General features: G+C 41.8%; 1 protein-coding gene across 3 annotated transcripts in view; it reads left to right on the top strand.

Annotated features, from left to right (window-relative positions):
- The window catches only part of LOC137332605 (ran-binding protein 17-like), a 686,121-nt gene that overhangs the window by 19,091 nt on the left and 648,672 nt on the right, over window positions 1-18,358 (top strand). For all 3 annotated transcript variants that reach the window (XM_067996561.1, XM_067996562.1, XM_067996559.1), the window contains exon 2: window positions 7,992-8,138. In XM_067996561.1, coding sequence (XP_067852662.1) covers window positions 7,992-8,138 — 147 coding nt within the window. The remainder of the gene's footprint in view (window positions 1-7,991; window positions 8,139-18,358) is intronic.

The following is an 18,358-nucleotide window of genomic DNA, read 5'->3' as shown; positions in this document are numbered from 1 at the left end:
AAGGCTAAATACTGCAATGTTTTTACCTTAGACTATAAAGACTAGTATGTTCTACCCAGCTAATTGTTGCAAGTTTTGTGGCTCGGAACTGTCACTTTAACAACAAAGCTGCGTTTTTAAGCCTGTGTAGCACATGCGTTCAAGGATGTCCTCAATCCCATCTGCAGTTTTACAATACTAAGTAGTAAATTCTGTGTAGAGAGTTAAGTATTTCCTGGTGCAAGTAGATCGGGATGACACTGGTATCATCTTCGAGCCACCTATGCTGGATCCTGCAAGCCACCAGCGATCGCAGATTTAGGATCATACTCTTTCTGGGCATTCTGTGGAGTTTATGTTGTCGGTTATAGGGTCATATGGAAACTGGAGCTTGCTGGAAATCAGAAGCACTCTAGTTTACAAACAATAGTATAACTCAAAATAAAAGTTTGCTCAAATATGACTGAAATTGAATATGCATGATTGATCCCGAATTGCATATTGCTGAAATCGGACACAGTTTAGTGTTAACTGCGATGGTGATGTCACATTTCAAATCATAAGAGAACCCCCTCCCCTTTTAATATTTATTTATAAGATGGGGCAGGCTTAATGTCACTGGGTTGGCATTCAATCTGCATTCTGTGTGTGGCTAGAAATTATAATGTGGGGAAAACCAGTTCTACAGATGATATGGCTACAGATTGTTACAGTGACACTAGTAAGCCTTGTTAAGTGTGTGTTTTTGGCTTTTGTATTTCAGAGTACTTTTGCTGGTGAGCCCTGGGTCTCTTTGTCCCAGAGAATGTTTTCACTTAACCTGATACCTACATAAAATTTGTAGTGTGCATGAGTAATGTACAAAGGATCCTTTTCAGATTACTAAGCTACTGGTTCTACCCTATGTCTCCATGGAATCCTCTTTGTCTTTGGAAGATGGTAGGGTAATGCTACATATACTTGGCTTTGGCTTTAACTGCCAAACATATTTATTAAATAGTAAAGAATAGACAAATGGTAGCAGTAACATGACATACTTTTACAGTAGTTATTAAGCTTAGCCATCTCCTCGTTTTAATAAACGCTAAGCTTTGATGCAAACAATTTTTCTTGCATAGTAGTTTCTTTTTCTAACCAACTATGGAAGCTATCTGCCCACGCTAACTCTTTTCAAAAGCACTTGACAGATCTCTTCAAAGATTCTAGACAGACTCCCTTTGAAGGGTCCAGATAGACTCATTGATTTGATAAAGTCAGGCTGATAAATACCTTTATAATGGCAGCTGGGATGAAGCACAATTTAAATAACTTGCTAAATTTAAAAAGAGCTACCAATTCAATATATTTTTGAACAAACCGCACAGAATGTTTGTATTTGAACTATCCGTCTATTGGACTGATTTTCAGACAAGCAAATTGTTGCAATAATGTGTTAAGTTGGGCTGGGATATGATTTCTATAAATGAAACTTTTTTAAACGGGGTTATATCAGCAAAAAAGCGATAACCGTTATCCATTTGCATTAACCTTAATTTCAAAGTTGCCGGTTATAGGGTCTTAAGTGCTCCGTTTATTTCGGGTGGAAACAGCTAAGTTTACTCACTAGTTCGCACTTCACTAAGGTGCACTGAATGTAATAAAAGAGCCTTATTGAGGCAGACTTCATCTTAATATTTTATTTTCGGATGAGAATCCTTCACCAAAACCTGCATGACTGTGCAGGGGATTCCCCCCCTATTAAGGACTGACCAAAGCAAAGAGAGAACTCTACATTGTCAGTGAAATCTCTACAATACGTTAGCTGTAATAAATGGCCTACATTTATAAGCTATCTGATAAATATAGACATGCTGCAGTGTGAATTTTAACTGTCCTCTCTCTGGCAGTCTTTAAAACTGTAATTCAAATGATTTTTCATTTTATTAATGCTACGTTTTCTCCTTCATTAAATCCATTCCCGTATCCTGTCCTTTCTTCTAGTTTGGCTTACTTTGGAGTGTTCACATTCTCACAGATTTTACACTGTTAGTCATTGGCACTGAAAAGGCCACGGCTTCTTTCTGCAAGAGTCTTTCCAATTTCTGTTCCTCCAGCCTCCAGCTTTGCTTCATGTGAGCTTTCTTTTCCACGTCTGTTATAGTTTGTTTTTCTTGCAAAGTTGACATTGCCGCATCCATTTTTTATCTGGACTTTTTTTCCGCTTCCGTTGAAGAGGCTGAAAATTGGGGGGCTACGGGAGACTCATTACAGGGAGAGAGAGAGAAAATAAACTTTCTTCAGGCGTTAGCACGTAAGCGTCCACTATAAGCAATGGGGACTGTATCTGCATTGTAAACAGATTTGACGAGTCAACCAATACGGTAGCAATCAACAATTTCAGTGATCAAGCACAATCGGTTACACACTACATGGCAGTAAGTACAAAAGACGCATATTACCCCAGTCCTCTAGTCTCAATCCTGGCTGCTGTGCCCGCCTACCCTTGGGCGTTCTGTATATATTCTCTACTTCATGAGAATGGCCAGATCTGTCCCCATCCAGTCAGTGGCCTAGTTGCCTCCATTGCCCATATATGTACATGATTAACACTCTTGTTTTCCAACCATAGTTTCATCCGCGCTTCACTTAGCTCCTCTCTGCGCCCTGTCAGCAGTTTTCAGCAGATGCAACGGTTAGGCAAGCTAGCATGAATCTGTCTAAAATTACAGCATACCTATCAGTCTATTTAATCTGGCAGTTGACCAGCCTTGTATCTTTGAGTGACAGCTGTATTTGTGTAAAACACCTTTTTGCTTCCCTTTGTTTCAGGCCAATCTTCACCGTATAAAAATGTTGGTGGAGGAATTGATGCAGGTTTCTGAGGGGCGAGAGACCTAATTATTTGAAGTCTATTTGATGGACAACTCCGTAGCTTGCAGTCGTTGATTCTGGGTGCTACTGCCCTGTTTCCGCCGGGGCTGCGCTCCTCAAAATTGCCCCTGTTTTGTGTATAGAATCACACTGTTGCTTGTAGGGAGCGAGGCCTCGCTTAAGGGAGTAATCTTTGGTACAGGTATCCTGGTAAATATTCATCCCTCGACAAACACCATTGAAACAGATTAACTGTGTTGTTCATCACGTTGCTGCTTGTGGGGCCTTGCTTTGTACAAAATGGCTGCTATGGTTGCAGAATAACTGACTACACTTGAAAAGTAATTAATGGCTGTGAAGTGCTTCGGGACGTCCAGCGGATGCGAATGGCACTACATGATTGCAAGTTCTTTCTTTTTTGAGCACGAGAGAAATATCTGGTGAAGCTCCAAAAATGTAACTTTAATTAGAACTTAAAAAGAAAGCAGCTCAGAAAATGCTGAAAATACTCAACTAGTCTGTCAGTACCTGTAAAGAGAAAAGATCGATTTATTGTTTGGACGTACACCCTTCATCACTTCTTCTGAAAGGCCTACACCTGAAATTTTAACCTGTCTTTTCTCTTTTCAAATGTTGATGGACCTGCTGTTTAATCTTGAAGATTTACCTACTCCCCAGTATTCTTCTCTTTTGTAAACACTGATTTTTTTTTTGTTTCAAAAATATACTTTATTCATAAAATTTGTAACGATACAGTACAATATCACCTTTCAAACATAGACAATGCAGATTATACAATTTGCAAGATGCATAAAGTACAGTTCAAATATGATTCAAACAATACAGTTACACATCGTACATGATAATTGCAGTTCATGATACTCTAGGGTGCCTCATTGCATTACAATCAATACAGCTTATTGATTATAGATACATTGCAGGTACACTACATTCCATTACCTTCCTTTGTCATTTTACATTCTGCCCGACAGGGTATTTCCCTGATTCTAGCCCCTCGAGGGGCCTCTAAACGATGGCCTTTCCCCACAGAGTCTTTGCGGCAGGTGCACCCAGCTTCAATGTGTCCCTCAGCACGTAGTCCTGGACCTTGGAATATGCCAGACTGCAACACTTGGTCGAGGACAGCTCCTTCCACTGAAGACCAGCAAGTTTCATGCAGATCAAAGGGCGTCTTTCACCGAGTTGATGGTCTTCCAGCAGCAGTTGATGTCTCTCTCGGTGTGCGTCCCCGGGAACAGTTCGTAGAGCATGGAGTCCTGTGGTGCGAAGCTGCTCGGGACGAACCTGGACAGATACCACTGCATCTCTCTCCAGACCTTCTTTGCAAAGGCATATTCCAGACGGAGATGGGTGACGGTCTCATCCCCACCGCAGCCTCCTTGGGGACAGCGGTGGCACTGAGACTACGGGTGTGCATGAAGGATCTGATGGGAAGGGCCCTTCTCACCATCAGCCAAGCTACGTCTTGGTGCTTGTTTGAAAGTTCTGGCATAAACACTGATGTGAAGTACTTGTTAAGTATTTCGCCAATTTCCACTAAGCTCTGGAATTCCTTCCCTAAACCTCTCCACCTCTCTACCTCTTCAAAACGTACCTCTTATATCAAGCTTTTGGTTACCTGTCTTAATATCTCCTTACGTGGCTCGGCGTCAAATTCTGTCTGATATCGCTCCTGTTAAGCGTCTTGGGGCGTTTTTACTATGTTAAAGCGCTATATAAATGCAAGTTGTTGTGCATTTCCAGTATTGGCAGCTGGGATGTTTGACTCCATACACATCATGTGGATAACATGACCTTGTTAAAGTATAATAAAATCTTAATCAGATTAAAGTACAATGAACAGTTATTCGTGATTTACTACATCAGGGAAAAATGAGTCTTTTAAATCACAACTGAGACTCTAAGACAATGTGATTTAAAATGGGATTCATTAGTACAGATGTGCATGTATCTTTGTACTCTTAAAATAGTATATTAATTACCAGATTGGACTTCTTTCAAAGCATAAATTTTACATTTTTACTTCCAATGTGCTGCTCCACATCTTGCTGGGAAGAGGTCTCTGTTTTCTATTCTACCTTCTGTTTAGTTGTAGGCAGAAGCAGTTTGAGCAGGAACATTTTCAAAACTGGTGTCCGAATTGTTGATTGGCCAGGATGCATGCCGATTGATGATGAGTCTTGATATCTTGTATGGGTTGGAGCGCTTTCCTTTTTTTTGATTGTCAGCCGCTGCCGGCTGACGCTACTCTTTCCCACCCCCTCGCCCCCCCAACTTTCCCGACCACCAATCGATCCTTCCCCAAGGTTCGTGATACTCCCTGAGACCTGCGTTCCCTCCCACTTACCTGGGCCGCTACGGCCCAATCTTCCTCCACTCAAGTACCTGGGCTCCTGCTGCAGCGCTGATCCTATGTGAATGAGGTCTGAGGCCCAATATCCGGGGCTGATTGGACCTTTTCATTTGTGCACAGGATAAGTAAAAATGGGCTCTCCCAAATTTCTAGGCCGTTTTCTTTTGTGGGCAGGTGTCCCGAGCAAATGTCTCTCTAGAGGTAACCAAGAGACTGCTGTTCACATCCTATCTATGTGATGAAATGTTGAATATTTCGATTGCTTGGCAATTGAGAAAGAAACTGTTTTTCAAAGAAGCCTACCTCCATTTTAAAGGAAGATAAGACTATCTCGATCACAGTCCTAGGATTTTCAGTTGCTTGTTTTGACTGCTTGTTTCCATAGAGGTGGCCTAGAAGGTTCCAATTGTTGATATAGCATCAGAAACTCAGTTCAAAAGTTACTGGAATAGAATGCCAAAAAATTAGCAGTTTATGGAATAAACCAATTTGCTAATCTCCTGAGTGTGGTCCTGTCTCAGTAAGTATTTCATTTGTAATTAAATTTGACTGTTAGTTTTAGTCTACGATTCAATCTGTCAATGTAATATTAATACCTTTCGTAGTTGACGCAAGATCTTGGTGGGCAGCCCTTGCGGTCGGTGTCTGCTACAAAATACAGCAGAAAAAGCTAGCTATTAGTCTTGTGGCACATCATCAATAAGATTATCATTGGAGACTGTGCTCTGCTTATGGAAGCTCTTTGTTGTGAACACGAAGGGCGTTGGAGAGAATCCAAACTGTAATGATGCTGTCGTTGTTAGGTTGGATACTAGCCTATGATTCTACTATTGAATGTTTCGTTTTGTAGCTTATGATTTAATCTTAAAAAATAGTTATTTGTTTAAATAAAAAAATAGAAACCTGAAGGTTGTTCTCCGTAATGGACTGATGTGATCACTCGTGGACAGTATATTCATTGCCAGTGACAATATTCTTTTCACTTCGTTGCCTCATTCAGCAATTTATCACTCACCGAAAATGTGTTTTTATTTAATGTTTAAATTCCAGAAATTGTAGAGATGCTTTTTACATCTTTATGTTGGTTGTTAGAAAGACATGAATTAGATTTTTAGTGTCTGTCATGGATAGTATGTGTACTGGCAGCAGTTAGATTTATAAGTGCTGTCTTTACTCAGGAGGCTGACCGCAACTCATTCACCAGTTTATTGTGCATGAGGTGACCAGTTATCCTCACTCCTAAACTACACTGGATTATCCACGGTGCATTACACAGCAGGAATCCATCCAATCGAGGGATTCAGCTAAAGTGAAGCTGGAGCAGTTGGTTTATTGTCAGTACCTTAAAATGGGATTGCTGCTGGTCATTTGCCAAGTATCCTGATTTTCATTTACATGCAATGATTTTTTTTTTAACTGCTACACCTTTTGATGTCATCAGTTTTAAGACAGTGGTATAGAATCCCTTAGATGTGAGGCTGGGATTTGCACCATTTAGTCTATGAAGCTATGCTGGATGGTGCTTAACAGAAAAAAATACTCACCCCCGGGCATCAACTATACAGTTGGGAACAACAAGATATCAATGTTATTTCATGAGTGAGAATGCATCTCGTAAGTGGAATGAAGAGAGGTTGCTGCATGTGATATTGCTTTTCTTGCTCCTCTCCCCGAAGTTGGTGACTTGTTCTATAGGTACTGGGAGTCCTCTGGTATCTTAGTTAAGTGGCTATTTTTTGTAAGTGATTTCAGACAGTGGATGTTTGGATTATATTTGACACTGTCAGTAATCCTAGCTGTGCCTTATTGTATCGTCACTAAACTTCTACATGTGCATTTCTACATGTGAGAGGAACTGCATGTTGATCATGAATGGAACGCTAGTTACCCTCCCTTAGCCTAGTGATACTTAGGCCAGTTGGTGAGTCTCCACAGCTACTTTTTTGGTGAGACTAGTTTTAATTCTGCATAGACTGGGATGAAACCTGGGATCTCCCGGGTCTTTGTGGCTCACTAGCATGCCACGTGATATGTTTGCCCACTAACATATCGGAAGACAGCACCTGTGAAATTGTTAAATAGAATGGGTAGTCCATGAGACAAATAACACACTTGACAAGTTATAAAGGCATCCTTCATTCAGGGACTAAATATCTAAGTCAAAAAAATTAGGACGTTACACATTCTGAGTAGAATTGTTAGTCTAATGATGTTTTTGAGTTTAAGAATGTTACAGAGTAATACATATTCAAAGTGCTTGGTGGCAATGATTGTGATGCTTATGACATTCTTTATTCTGGTTATTTTGACTTAAGATTTGACTTTATTGGTATGTTTGTTTCTGCTTTGTCATGGTATTTCTATGGTGTTGTGGGTTATATATATTGTTGTTTGGATAAATGGTTTCAATAATAGATTACTGACTAAGATGTGATTGAGAGCAAGGGCCAGTTATATCTTTGCAACCGCCAGACACAAATGCTATTTCAGTGTAAAATATTTTCATAGCTCTTGTTGGTTGTTTTGTATAAGTATGTGACTTACAAAAAGTTTGTGTGTTTTTATTTAGAAAAATATTAATTGGGTTATGGACTGTGCTTATAGTGTACTGTAGTTTGTTCACATCTTGGGTTTTAGGCAATTCAGTTTTACAAGAGATAATTATATTTTTAATTTCAAATATTGAAAGCAACATTTTGAAAGCATCTAGGTGCAAAAGAAATGTAGCATCTATGTGGAAGTGTTCTTTAGTCTTGGATTTCTAACACTGTACTTGTTGATGTTGTAGGATTTGGCACAGTTGGAGATATTATGTAAGCACCTTTATGAGGCCACAGATCCAGCCCAGCGATTGCAAGCAGAGAAAGCCTTGATTGAGCTCACTGAGAGCCCAGAGTGTCTTAGCAAGTGCCAGCTCCTACTGGAACAAGGAACAGTAAGTCTATTTTTATTCTTGTGTGTTCATGTGCCCGTTAGCCATGCCAGAAAACTGGAATGTTTCTACTTTCTGTCCAGCGATTGAGCAGTCCCAAAATCGGTCCTAAAACCGGCATGGACCTGATACAATTCAGAGCTCCTCCACACTGTCCCAACAATGTTATGATGTGGAGATGCCGGTGATGGACTGGGGTTGACAATTGTAAACAATTTTACATCACCAAGTTATAGTCCAACGATCTTATTTGAAAATCACAAGCTTTCGGAGGCTTCCTCCTTCCTCAGGTGAATGTGGAAATGAAATCCTCGAACCTTTTGCATTTATAAATCACAGAACAATACCTGGTGATTACAGATAGTCTTTCCAACTGCCCGTTGCCAAGGCAATTAAAGTGTTCAGACAGAGAGGTGTTACCTACAGGGCCACCGAATATACAAACAACCAAAAACAAAACAAAAACAGAGAGAGAAAGGCAGAAACATAGAAACATCCGGAAGGAAGAGTAAGAACATAAGAAATAGGAGCAGGAGTAGGCCAATCGGCCCCTTGAGCCTGCTCCGCCATTCAATAAGATCATGGCTGATCTGATCCTAACCTCAAATCTAAATTCATGTCCAATTTCCTGCCTACTCCCCGTAACCCCTAATTCCCTTTACTTCTAGGAAACTGTCTATTTCTGTTTTAAATTTATTTAATGATGTAGCTTCCACAGCTTCCTGGGGCAGCAAATTCCACAGACCGACTACCCTCTGAGTGAAGAAGTTTCTCCTCATCTCAGTTTTGAAAGAGCAGCCCCTTATTCTAAGATTATGCCCCCTAGTTCTAGTTTCACCCATCCTTGGGAACATCCTTACCGCATCCACCCGATCAAGCCCCTTCACAATCTTATATGTTTCAATAAGATCGCCTCTCATTCTTCTGAACTCCAATGAGTAGAGTCCCAATCTACTCAACCTCTCCTCATATGTCCACCCCCTCATCCCCGGGATTAACCGAGTGAACCTTCTTTGTACTGCCTCGAGAGCAAGTATGTCTTTTCTTAAGTGTGGACACCAAAACTGTATGCAGTATTCCAGGTGCGGTCTCACCAATACCTTATATAACTGCAGCAATACCTCCCTGTTTTTATATTCTATCCCCCTAGCAATAAAAGCCAACATTCCATTGGCCTTCTTGATCACCTGCTGTACCTGCAAACTAACTTTTTGATTTTCTTGCACTAGGACCCCCAGATCCCTTTGTACTGCAGTACTTTCCAGTTTCTCGCCATTAAGATAATAACTTGCTCTCTGATTTTTCCTGCCAAAGTGCATAACCTCACATTTTCCAATATTGTATTGCATCTGCCAAATCTCCGCCCACTCACCCAGCCTGTCTATATTCCCTTGTAGGTTTTTTATGTCCTCCTCACTCTCCACTTTCCCTCCTATCTTTGTATCATCTGCAAACTTTGATATGTTACACTCGGTCCCCTCCTCCAAATCGTTAATATAGATTGTAAAGAGTTGGGGACCCAGCACCGACCCCTGCGGAACACCACTGGCTACAGGTTGCCAGTCCAAGAATGTACCATTTATCCCAACTCTCTGCTTCCTGTTAGATAACCAATCCTCCACCCATGCCAGAATATGACCCCCAATCCAGTGATTCTTTATCTTGAGCAATAATCTTTTATGTGGCACCTTGTCGAATGCCTTCTGGAAGTCCAAATACACTACGTCCACTGGTTCCCCTTTATCCACCCTGTACGTTATATCCTCAAAGAACTCAAGCAAATTTGTCAGACATGACTTCCCCTTCGTAAAGCCATGCTGACTTTGTCCTATTAAATTATGTTTATCCAAATATTCCGTTACTGTTTCCTTAATAATAGACTCTAAAATTTTACCCACCACAGATGTTAGGCTAACTGGTCTGTAATTTCCAGCCTTCTGCCTACTACCCTTTTTAAATAAGGGTGTTACATTAGCAGTTTTCCAATCTGCCGGGACCTTTGCCGAGTCCAGAGAACTTTGGAAAATTATTACCAAAGCATCCACAATCCCAACTGCCACTTCCCTCAAGACCCTAGGATGGAAGCCATCAGGTCCAGGGGATTTATCCGCCTTGAGTCCCATTAATTTACTGAGTACCAATTCCTTAGTGATTTTAATCGTATTAGCTCCTCCCCCCCAGAGCCCCCTGTTTGTCCAGTGTTGGGATATTCTTAGTGTCCTCGACCATAAAGACTGAAACAAAATATTTGTTCAGCATTTTTGCCATCTCCATGTTTCCCACCATTAATTTCCCGGTCTCATCCTCTAAAGGACCTACGTTTGCCTTAGCCACCCTTTTTCTTTTTATATAACTGTAGAAACTCTTGCTATCTGTTTTTATATTTTTTGCTAATTTATTTTCATAATCTATCTTCCCTTTCTTAATCAATCCTTTAGTTACTTTTTGCTGTCTTTTGAAGACTTCCCAATCTTCTATCCTCTCACTAAGTTTGGCTACCTTACATGTCCTTGTTTTTAGTCGGATACTATCCTTAACTTCTTTACTTAGCCACGGATGGCTGTCATTTCCTTTACACCCTTTTTTCCTCAGTGGAATATATATTTTTTGAAAGTTGTAAAATAACTCCTTAAATGAACACCACATGTTCATGTACCGTCTTACCCTTTAATCTATTTTCCCAGTCCACTTTAATCAATTCCGCTCTCATACCATCATAGTCTCCTTTATTCAAGCTCAGTACGCTTGTTTGAGAACCAACCTTCTCACCCTCTAATTGGATATGGAATGTAACCATGTTATGGTCACTCATTCCAAGGGGATCCTTAACTAGGACATTATTAATTAATCCTGGCTCATTACACAGGACCAGGTCCAAGGTTGCTTGCCCCCTTGTAGGTTCAGTTACATACTGCTCAAGAAATCCATCCCTAATACACTCAATAAACTCTTTCTCAAGGCTTCCCTGCCCAATTTGATTTGTCCAGTTAATATGATAGTTAAAATTCCCCATAATTATAGCTGTTCCCTTATTACATGCCCCGACTATTTCCTGATTAATACTTCTTCCAGCAGAGTTACAACTATTAGGAGGCCTATATACTACGCCCACGAGTGTTTTTTGCCCCTTATTATTCCTTATCTCTACCCAAACTGTTTCATTATCCTGATCCTTTGTCCCAATATCTTTTCTCTGTATTACAGTGATTCCTTCCCTTATTAACATAGCCACCCCACCTCCCCTTCCTTCCTGCCTGTCCTTCCTGATTGTTAAATACCCTGGCATATTTAATTCCCAGTCGTTGTCACCCTGCAGCCATGTTTCTGTAATGGCCACAAGATCATACCCATACGTTGTTATTTGTGCCGTTAACTCGTCCATTTTGTTACGAATGCTACGTGCATTCAGATAAAGAACTTTCAAATATGTTTTGTGACACTTAGTTCCTGCTTTTTCCTTTTTTAACTCTTTACCTTTTACTCCATACCTTCTGTCCCTTCCTGACACGCTTTCCTCTGTCTCCCTGCTCAGGTTCCCAACCCCCTGCCACAGCTTTGATGCTGGGTTAATCGCCTTACGCCTTCTAGTTTTCATTTTATCTGTCGTGCCTAAAGTACCTAAAGTGCCTAAAGTACACTTTCTTTCCGCTGCTCTATGCTTTTCCCTTTCACTTGTTCTTGAACAACTGTTTGTACTATTTGTATAGTAGATTTCCCCTGGGTCTTCCCCTCTCTTGCTGCTCTCAATTTTATTCCCTTCTGACTTCCCGCTCAGGTTCCCATCCCCCTGCCACTCTAGTTTAAACCTTCCCCAACAGCACTAGCAAACACCCCCGCGAGGACATTTGTCCCGGTCCTGCTGGGGTGTAACCCGTCCCGCTTGTACAGGTCCCACCTTCCCCAGAACCGGTCCCAATGTCCCAGGAATCTAAATCCCTCCCTCCTACACCATCCCTGCAGCCACGCATTCATCCTGTCTATTCTCCTGTTCCTATACTCACTAGCACGTGGCACCGGTAGTAATCCTGAGATCACTACCTTTGAAGTCCTGCTTTTTAATTTATCTCCTAACTCCTTGAATTCACCTTACAGGACCTCATCCCTTTTTTTACCTATGTCGTTGGTACCAATATGGACCACGACTACTGGCTGTTCACCCTCCCCCTCCAGAATGCCCTGCAGCCGCTCCGTGACATCCTTGACCCTAGCACCAGGGTGGCATCATACAATCCTGGAGTCACGTTTGCGGCCGCAGAAACGCCTATCTGTTCCCTATCTGTTCCCCTTACAATTGAATCCCCTATCACTATAGCCCTGCCACTCTTCTTCCTCCCCTCCTGCAGCAGAGCCACCCGTGGTGCCCCAAACCTGGCTCTTGCTGCTTTCCCCTGATAAGCCATCTCTCCCAACAGTATCCAAAGCAGAATATCTGTTTGAGAGGGAGATGGCCCCAGGGGACTCCTGCTCTACCTGCCTAGTCCTTTTACTCTGCCTGGCGGTCACCCATTTCCTTTCTGCCTGCGTATTCTTTACCTGCGGTGTGACCACCTCACTGAACGTGCTATCCACGATAGTCTCAGCATCGCGGATGCTCCACAGTGAATCCACCCGCAGCTGCACACACTTCCTGCACACATGGTCGCCAAGGACACTGGTAGTGTCCATGACTTCCCACATAGTGCAGGAGGAGCATATCACGGGTGCGAGCTGTGCTGCCATGACTTGCCTTAGACTCTCTTCCCGCTCTAGGTCTCCCCTTTTATACTCTGCTCACCTCTCGGACTCTCCTGCCTCACCTGTGATGTCGCACAGTAGTTGTCTCTTGTTGTCGGTCTGCTGCTGCTTTTAATCCCCAATCTCAGTCTTCGACTCTCAGGTCCACTGCCGCTCTGCGGGAAAAGTTCGGAAAAGCAAGGCAAAGCAGCACCCCCTTCCCCCACTTCACCGAACTCCCACACTTACCAAACTCTCAGCAGCACACTGTGTAGTCCGCACTGACAGGCCCCTGTATTTCTACAGTTTGTGACTCAGATAAGTCAGGCCTGCCCCACCTTCAGGTACCAGTTTAATCTAGCTAACCAATTAACTTGCTACAGCAGCTCTCTCTGCTGAAGCCTGACAGAAACTTAAAAATTTAAACTTTTAAATTGAACTTAAACAGTTGAAGCAATATGCACTTGATTTAAAGAGATTAACCCTTAATCTCCCACACTTACCAAACTCTCAGCAGCACACTGTGTAGTCCGCAAAATCGTCGAGCAGAAATTGATAGCCAAGTTCCGCACCCACAAGGACGGCCTCAACCGGGATCTTGGGTTCATGTCACGCTACACTTAACCCCACCAGCAAACAAAAGTTATCTGTTTTTAATATAACGGGTCATTTGCTGTCTTTCTCTTCCTTCTGGATGTTTCTATGTTTCTGCCTCTCTCTCTCTGTTTTTGTTTTGTTTTTGGTTGTTTGTATATTCGGTGGCCCTGTGGGTAACACCTCTCTGTCTGAACACTTTAATTGCCTTGGCAACGGGCAGTTGGAAAGACTATCTGTAATCACCAGGTATTGTTCTGTGATTTATAAATGCGAAAGGTTCGAGGATTTCATTTCCACATTCACCTGAGGAAGGAGGAAGCCTGCGAAAGCTTGTGATTTTCAAATAAAATCGTTGGACGATAACTTGGTGTTGTAAAATTGTTTACAATTGCCAACAATGTTAGGCAAGCCAATCACTAAAAAGCATGTCTTATTTCCAGTGTCCATGTACTCCTAGCACTGTGTGAGATCATAAAATTTTGAGGGCGTGCAGTAACACTTGAGCTCTTTCAGATGAGAGCCATAAGAGTTGTCAGAAAAAAGTGACTAATGCTGCTGGTCCAATTTTTTTTTAATTGAGTATGTTAAATTGTTGTATATATAATATGCTCTTTTTGTCAGTCTCCATCATAGTGTATTTTGTCCTGTGCTATAACACATTCATGATGACTTTTCTTTGTGTGTCTGAGTCAATAAGTGTTGAGAATGAAGTACTTTTTATTTTGGACACCGAGTATCTACTTTAAGCACTCCCAGCTCAATTACAGCATGGTTAAAGTAAAGCTCAACACACTCTGCTCAATGTCAGATTAACGCTTCCTACTGATCAAAATAAAACATTTCCATTTTCCACACCATTCATCCCTTGGTGTCTCTGAATGAGGCATAGGAATACATAGAAGTTACAACACAGAAACAGGCCATTTGGCCCAACCAGTTCGTGTCAGTGTTTAGCCTCCATGCGAGCAAATATTCTTGATCACATTTACCCACCCTGTTCCCATATCTCTTCATCCATCTATCCAATTTTTACCTTCATCCATCTATCCAATCTAATCTTCAATGTTGACATAGTCTCTGCTTCCACCACTAACCCTGGTGAATTCCACAGCCTCACAACTCTCTGTGTGAAGAAGTTTCTCCTGCCCTCTGTTCTAAATCTCTTACATTTAATTTTGTATCTGTGGCCCCTCATTCTTGACCCCTCAACTGCTTCTATCTACCCTGTCCCATCCTTTCATAATTTTAAATACGTATGTCACCTCATAATTTGTATTGTTCTAATGAAAAAATACTCTTTTTTTTCATATTTGTATTTCCTTATACCAGGCAGCATCCTAGTAATTATGCACCTTCTCTAAAGCCTCAATATAGTTCCCACACTGTGGAGCCCAATGCTGCACTCCAACTGAGGTGTTATATAGGCTCATCATTTTCTCTTGGCTTTTATATTTTACACTTCTTGAGATAAAACCTAGAATCCCATTAGCTTTTTTTTTTACAGCCTTGCAGTTAACATTCTGTGAACCTGTACCCCCAAGTCCCTCTGCTTTTCACAGAACCGAGCCTACTTCCTTTCAATGTATAATTATTGCTGTTTTTTTTACCAAAATACATCACTTCACACTTATTCTGCCAATTAGTGCTGAATGTCCAGAATAGCGATCCAATTGTTAAGCAGTAGCTGACTTACACAGACCAGGGAGCCCCAGGTTTGATTTTCCCAGTCTGTGCTGAGTTAGCAAATCTCAGCTGGGGTAATGGTAGGAGTGCTATAATTGCCATTGAGTTAGGAGGGGGAAAAATAAACCAGGGTTCCTACTTCTTACTATTAACCAGTGGCCCCTGCTAGAGCTCTGCATGTGCAGACATCATGTGGAGATGCCGGTGATGGACAGGGGTTGACAATTGTAAACAATTTTACAACATTTCACACCGTTCACCTGACGAAGGAGGAAGCCTCCAAAAGCTTGTGGAATTTAAAATAAATTTGTTGGACTATAACTTGGTGTTGTAAAATTGTTTACAAATGTGTAGACATCAAGCAAGGACAGGATCAGATTTCAGTCTGATGCTCCCAGTGTTTGGCTTAGTCTGTGAACACTTACTGTCTTGGATTATACCTGAAGACTGGCCACTTGGATGAGGTACTGGAGGGTGTCTGACATCTGAAGAACCATATCCCAGGGAACTGAACGTTTTCAGGGGTGGAGGAGAGGAGAGAATTGGCAGAAGGAGGAGGAAGGGGAAAAATAGACAAGCCTGTACATCCTTTCTGGAAGGCGAATTCTGCTTTATGAACCATGAATTATGTAGAAAGCACAGTAAAGGAAGGATGTAAAAACAGTGGAAAATATACACTAGGATTTTACCAGGGATGAGTTTAACTATGCTAAAGGTGCTATATAAATGCAAGTCATTGTTGTTGAGTTACAGATATGAAGAGACTGAAGTTGGGGCTTTGTTCATGAGAACTGAGAAGGTTCAGGGGTAAAAGAGGACTTCAAGATTCTGAAGAATAATAGATTGTTTCCATTGCTCTGTTTTTGTGCTGTAATTATGGTTTGAGAAGGGTCCGACTAATCCGGGGTGGGTGGGGAGAGAGTGAGGCACACACACACAAAAAGAATATTTCAGGGTGAACAGAATGTGGAATTCTCTGCCATAAATTGGTGTTGAAGCAGAGAATATAAATTCTTTTCCCTTAATTTCTTCTTCCTGCTTCACTGGATTTTTAAACATTCTATGGAAAATTGTGAGACTTTATGAATAACTAATGGTTAACAGGCCCTATAACATTACACATTTTGGAGCAGATTTTGTTTTGCTTTGCCTTTTTGGAACACTCAGTTCCCAGCTGCAAAGCAGAGGAAAAAAGGGGCGGAGGTTCATGATGCCTGGTCTCTGGCCATTTTACATTGCCCTGGGAGTTCCTGGTGATTTGGGCTGGGGAGTAGAGTGCTTTTACCTGGAGTGGCCTTGTAAATTAAGTTGGAACGACTAACGTGACTCCCTGCCTCGGTAGTCACCCATTTGGAGAGTGGTCAGAGGAACTGAGAGGGACAGGCAGCAAGGCCATATAGCTGTAAGAGGTATTTTCTTTTTACAGGGGGACCCTCTGATCTCGAAACCTTCCAGCTGCTGTTCATGGACAGCAGGCCCTGACGCCAGTGGCCATTACCGCTACTGCAGGCCTTTCAGTCCACAGGGATGATTGGATTCCCATGCCTGGGGTATGTTGGGCTTAAGCTAATGACCTGAGCCTGCTAATACGGCCGGCATTAGGTCACTACGCGTGTACTGTGACTGGTGGGGGAAAGGAGAAATCAGGGCCCTTGAATTTTAAGATCAGTGTCCAGTACTTCAGATTGAATTTGAGTGTAGAAAATTCAAGGTTAACAATGTTCTACTGTATGCTTCACTGGTAACTATGTGCAATTAATTGAGAGCAGTGTTATACTTTGTGGTAATTGTAAACAATTTTACAACACCAAGTTATAGTCCAGCAATTTTATTTTAAATTCACAAGCTTTCGGAGATTTTCTCCTTCCTCAGGCAAATGTTTCAAGATCTCCTTGAAGCCTACGCATTTATACATATTGAACAATAATACATGGTGTTTACAGACTGCCCCTGCAACTGCCCGTTGCCAAGGCAATCACCGTGTTCAGACAGAGAGGTGTTACCTGCAGAACCTCCGAATACACATTCAACAAAAAAACAAACAGGGAAAAAAAGGGTATAAATGCGTAGGCTTCAAGGAGATCTTGAAACATTTGCCTGAGGAAGGAGAAAATCTCCGAAAGCTTGTGAATTTAAAATAAAATTGCTGGACTATAACTTGGTGTTGTAAAATTGTTTACAATTGTCAACCCCAGTCCATCACCGGCATCTCCACATCATACTTTGTGGTAGGATTTTTTGTTTGTTTAATTTGTTGGACTGAGAATGGCAGTGAATTCCTTTGACTTTAAGTCGTTCAATCACTGCTAATTACCCTTAAGCACAATGTCCACATTTTCTTATTGTGGTCTCCTCAAAAACTTTCAGCAAAGTTTTGTTGCATTTTCATTTGTCCAAAATTAACAAGGCATTGCTGGCAATGTGAAAGCTACCTGGAGAAGAGTGTAGCTGTTGGTAAATAATTCCCTTCAAGGCCTTTGTGCCACTTTAGGAGGATTCTTGAGGTTTCTGTCCTGTGGTAAGCTCCTAGCCAATCAGTTATGTGATACTGCTGAGCAGCTTCTGAAACACCCACCTCATGTTAGTACATACGGATGGTACTAAACCGGGCAACTTTGATGACATCTGAGAGAAAGCTGAGACTGTGTCTCCAGTTTTGCAGCAGTGCAGTGCAGAGCATTATTCTACCTGTACCACTGTTCTGCTGAATCAGGGTTAGGCCTGTATCTCTGCCTTTCACAGGTTTGTGGTTTTGATTGCTGTACATCTCTGGCTATTCCCATTCTGTTAGTACACTAGTGGGAGGGCAGGTGGAAGGCAGCCAACAAGACCCTCCCCCCCACCCCCATCTGTCTTAGTCTTTACTGCAGTCATTGCTATGCAGCTCAAAATCGATGAGCTGAAGAGCAGTAACAGTCTACTTGTAAGACTGTTATAAAGGTTGATGTTGCGTGTCTCTGCCCATGGTTTTTTTTGAGGATTGTTTGTGGTAATGATGCGCTCAGAGATCTTTCCCTCTTGGACTGATATCGGTGGGTGACCACACTTCTTCCAGCACATTGGGGACCCAGGAATTTCAGAGCCTGCCGTTTTAGCTGGTGACTTCCAAAATCCAAAATACATTCCTGTGGTTTCAATGCATTCTGAAAAATGTCCCTGAATGATTGAAGTAAGCTGACTGTTTTTAAACTTTATAAAAGTTCTGATACACTTGCATTTGTCGGAAGGAA

The sequence above is a fragment of the Heptranchias perlo genome, chromosome 14, assembly GCF_035084215.1.
Source record: "Heptranchias perlo isolate sHepPer1 chromosome 14, sHepPer1.hap1, whole genome shotgun sequence".
In the NCBI taxonomy this organism is placed as follows: domain Eukaryota; kingdom Metazoa; phylum Chordata; class Chondrichthyes; order Hexanchiformes; family Hexanchidae; genus Heptranchias; species Heptranchias perlo.
Note: the sequence above shows the minus strand (reverse complement) of the source record. Positions and strands in the feature narration are given on the sequence as shown.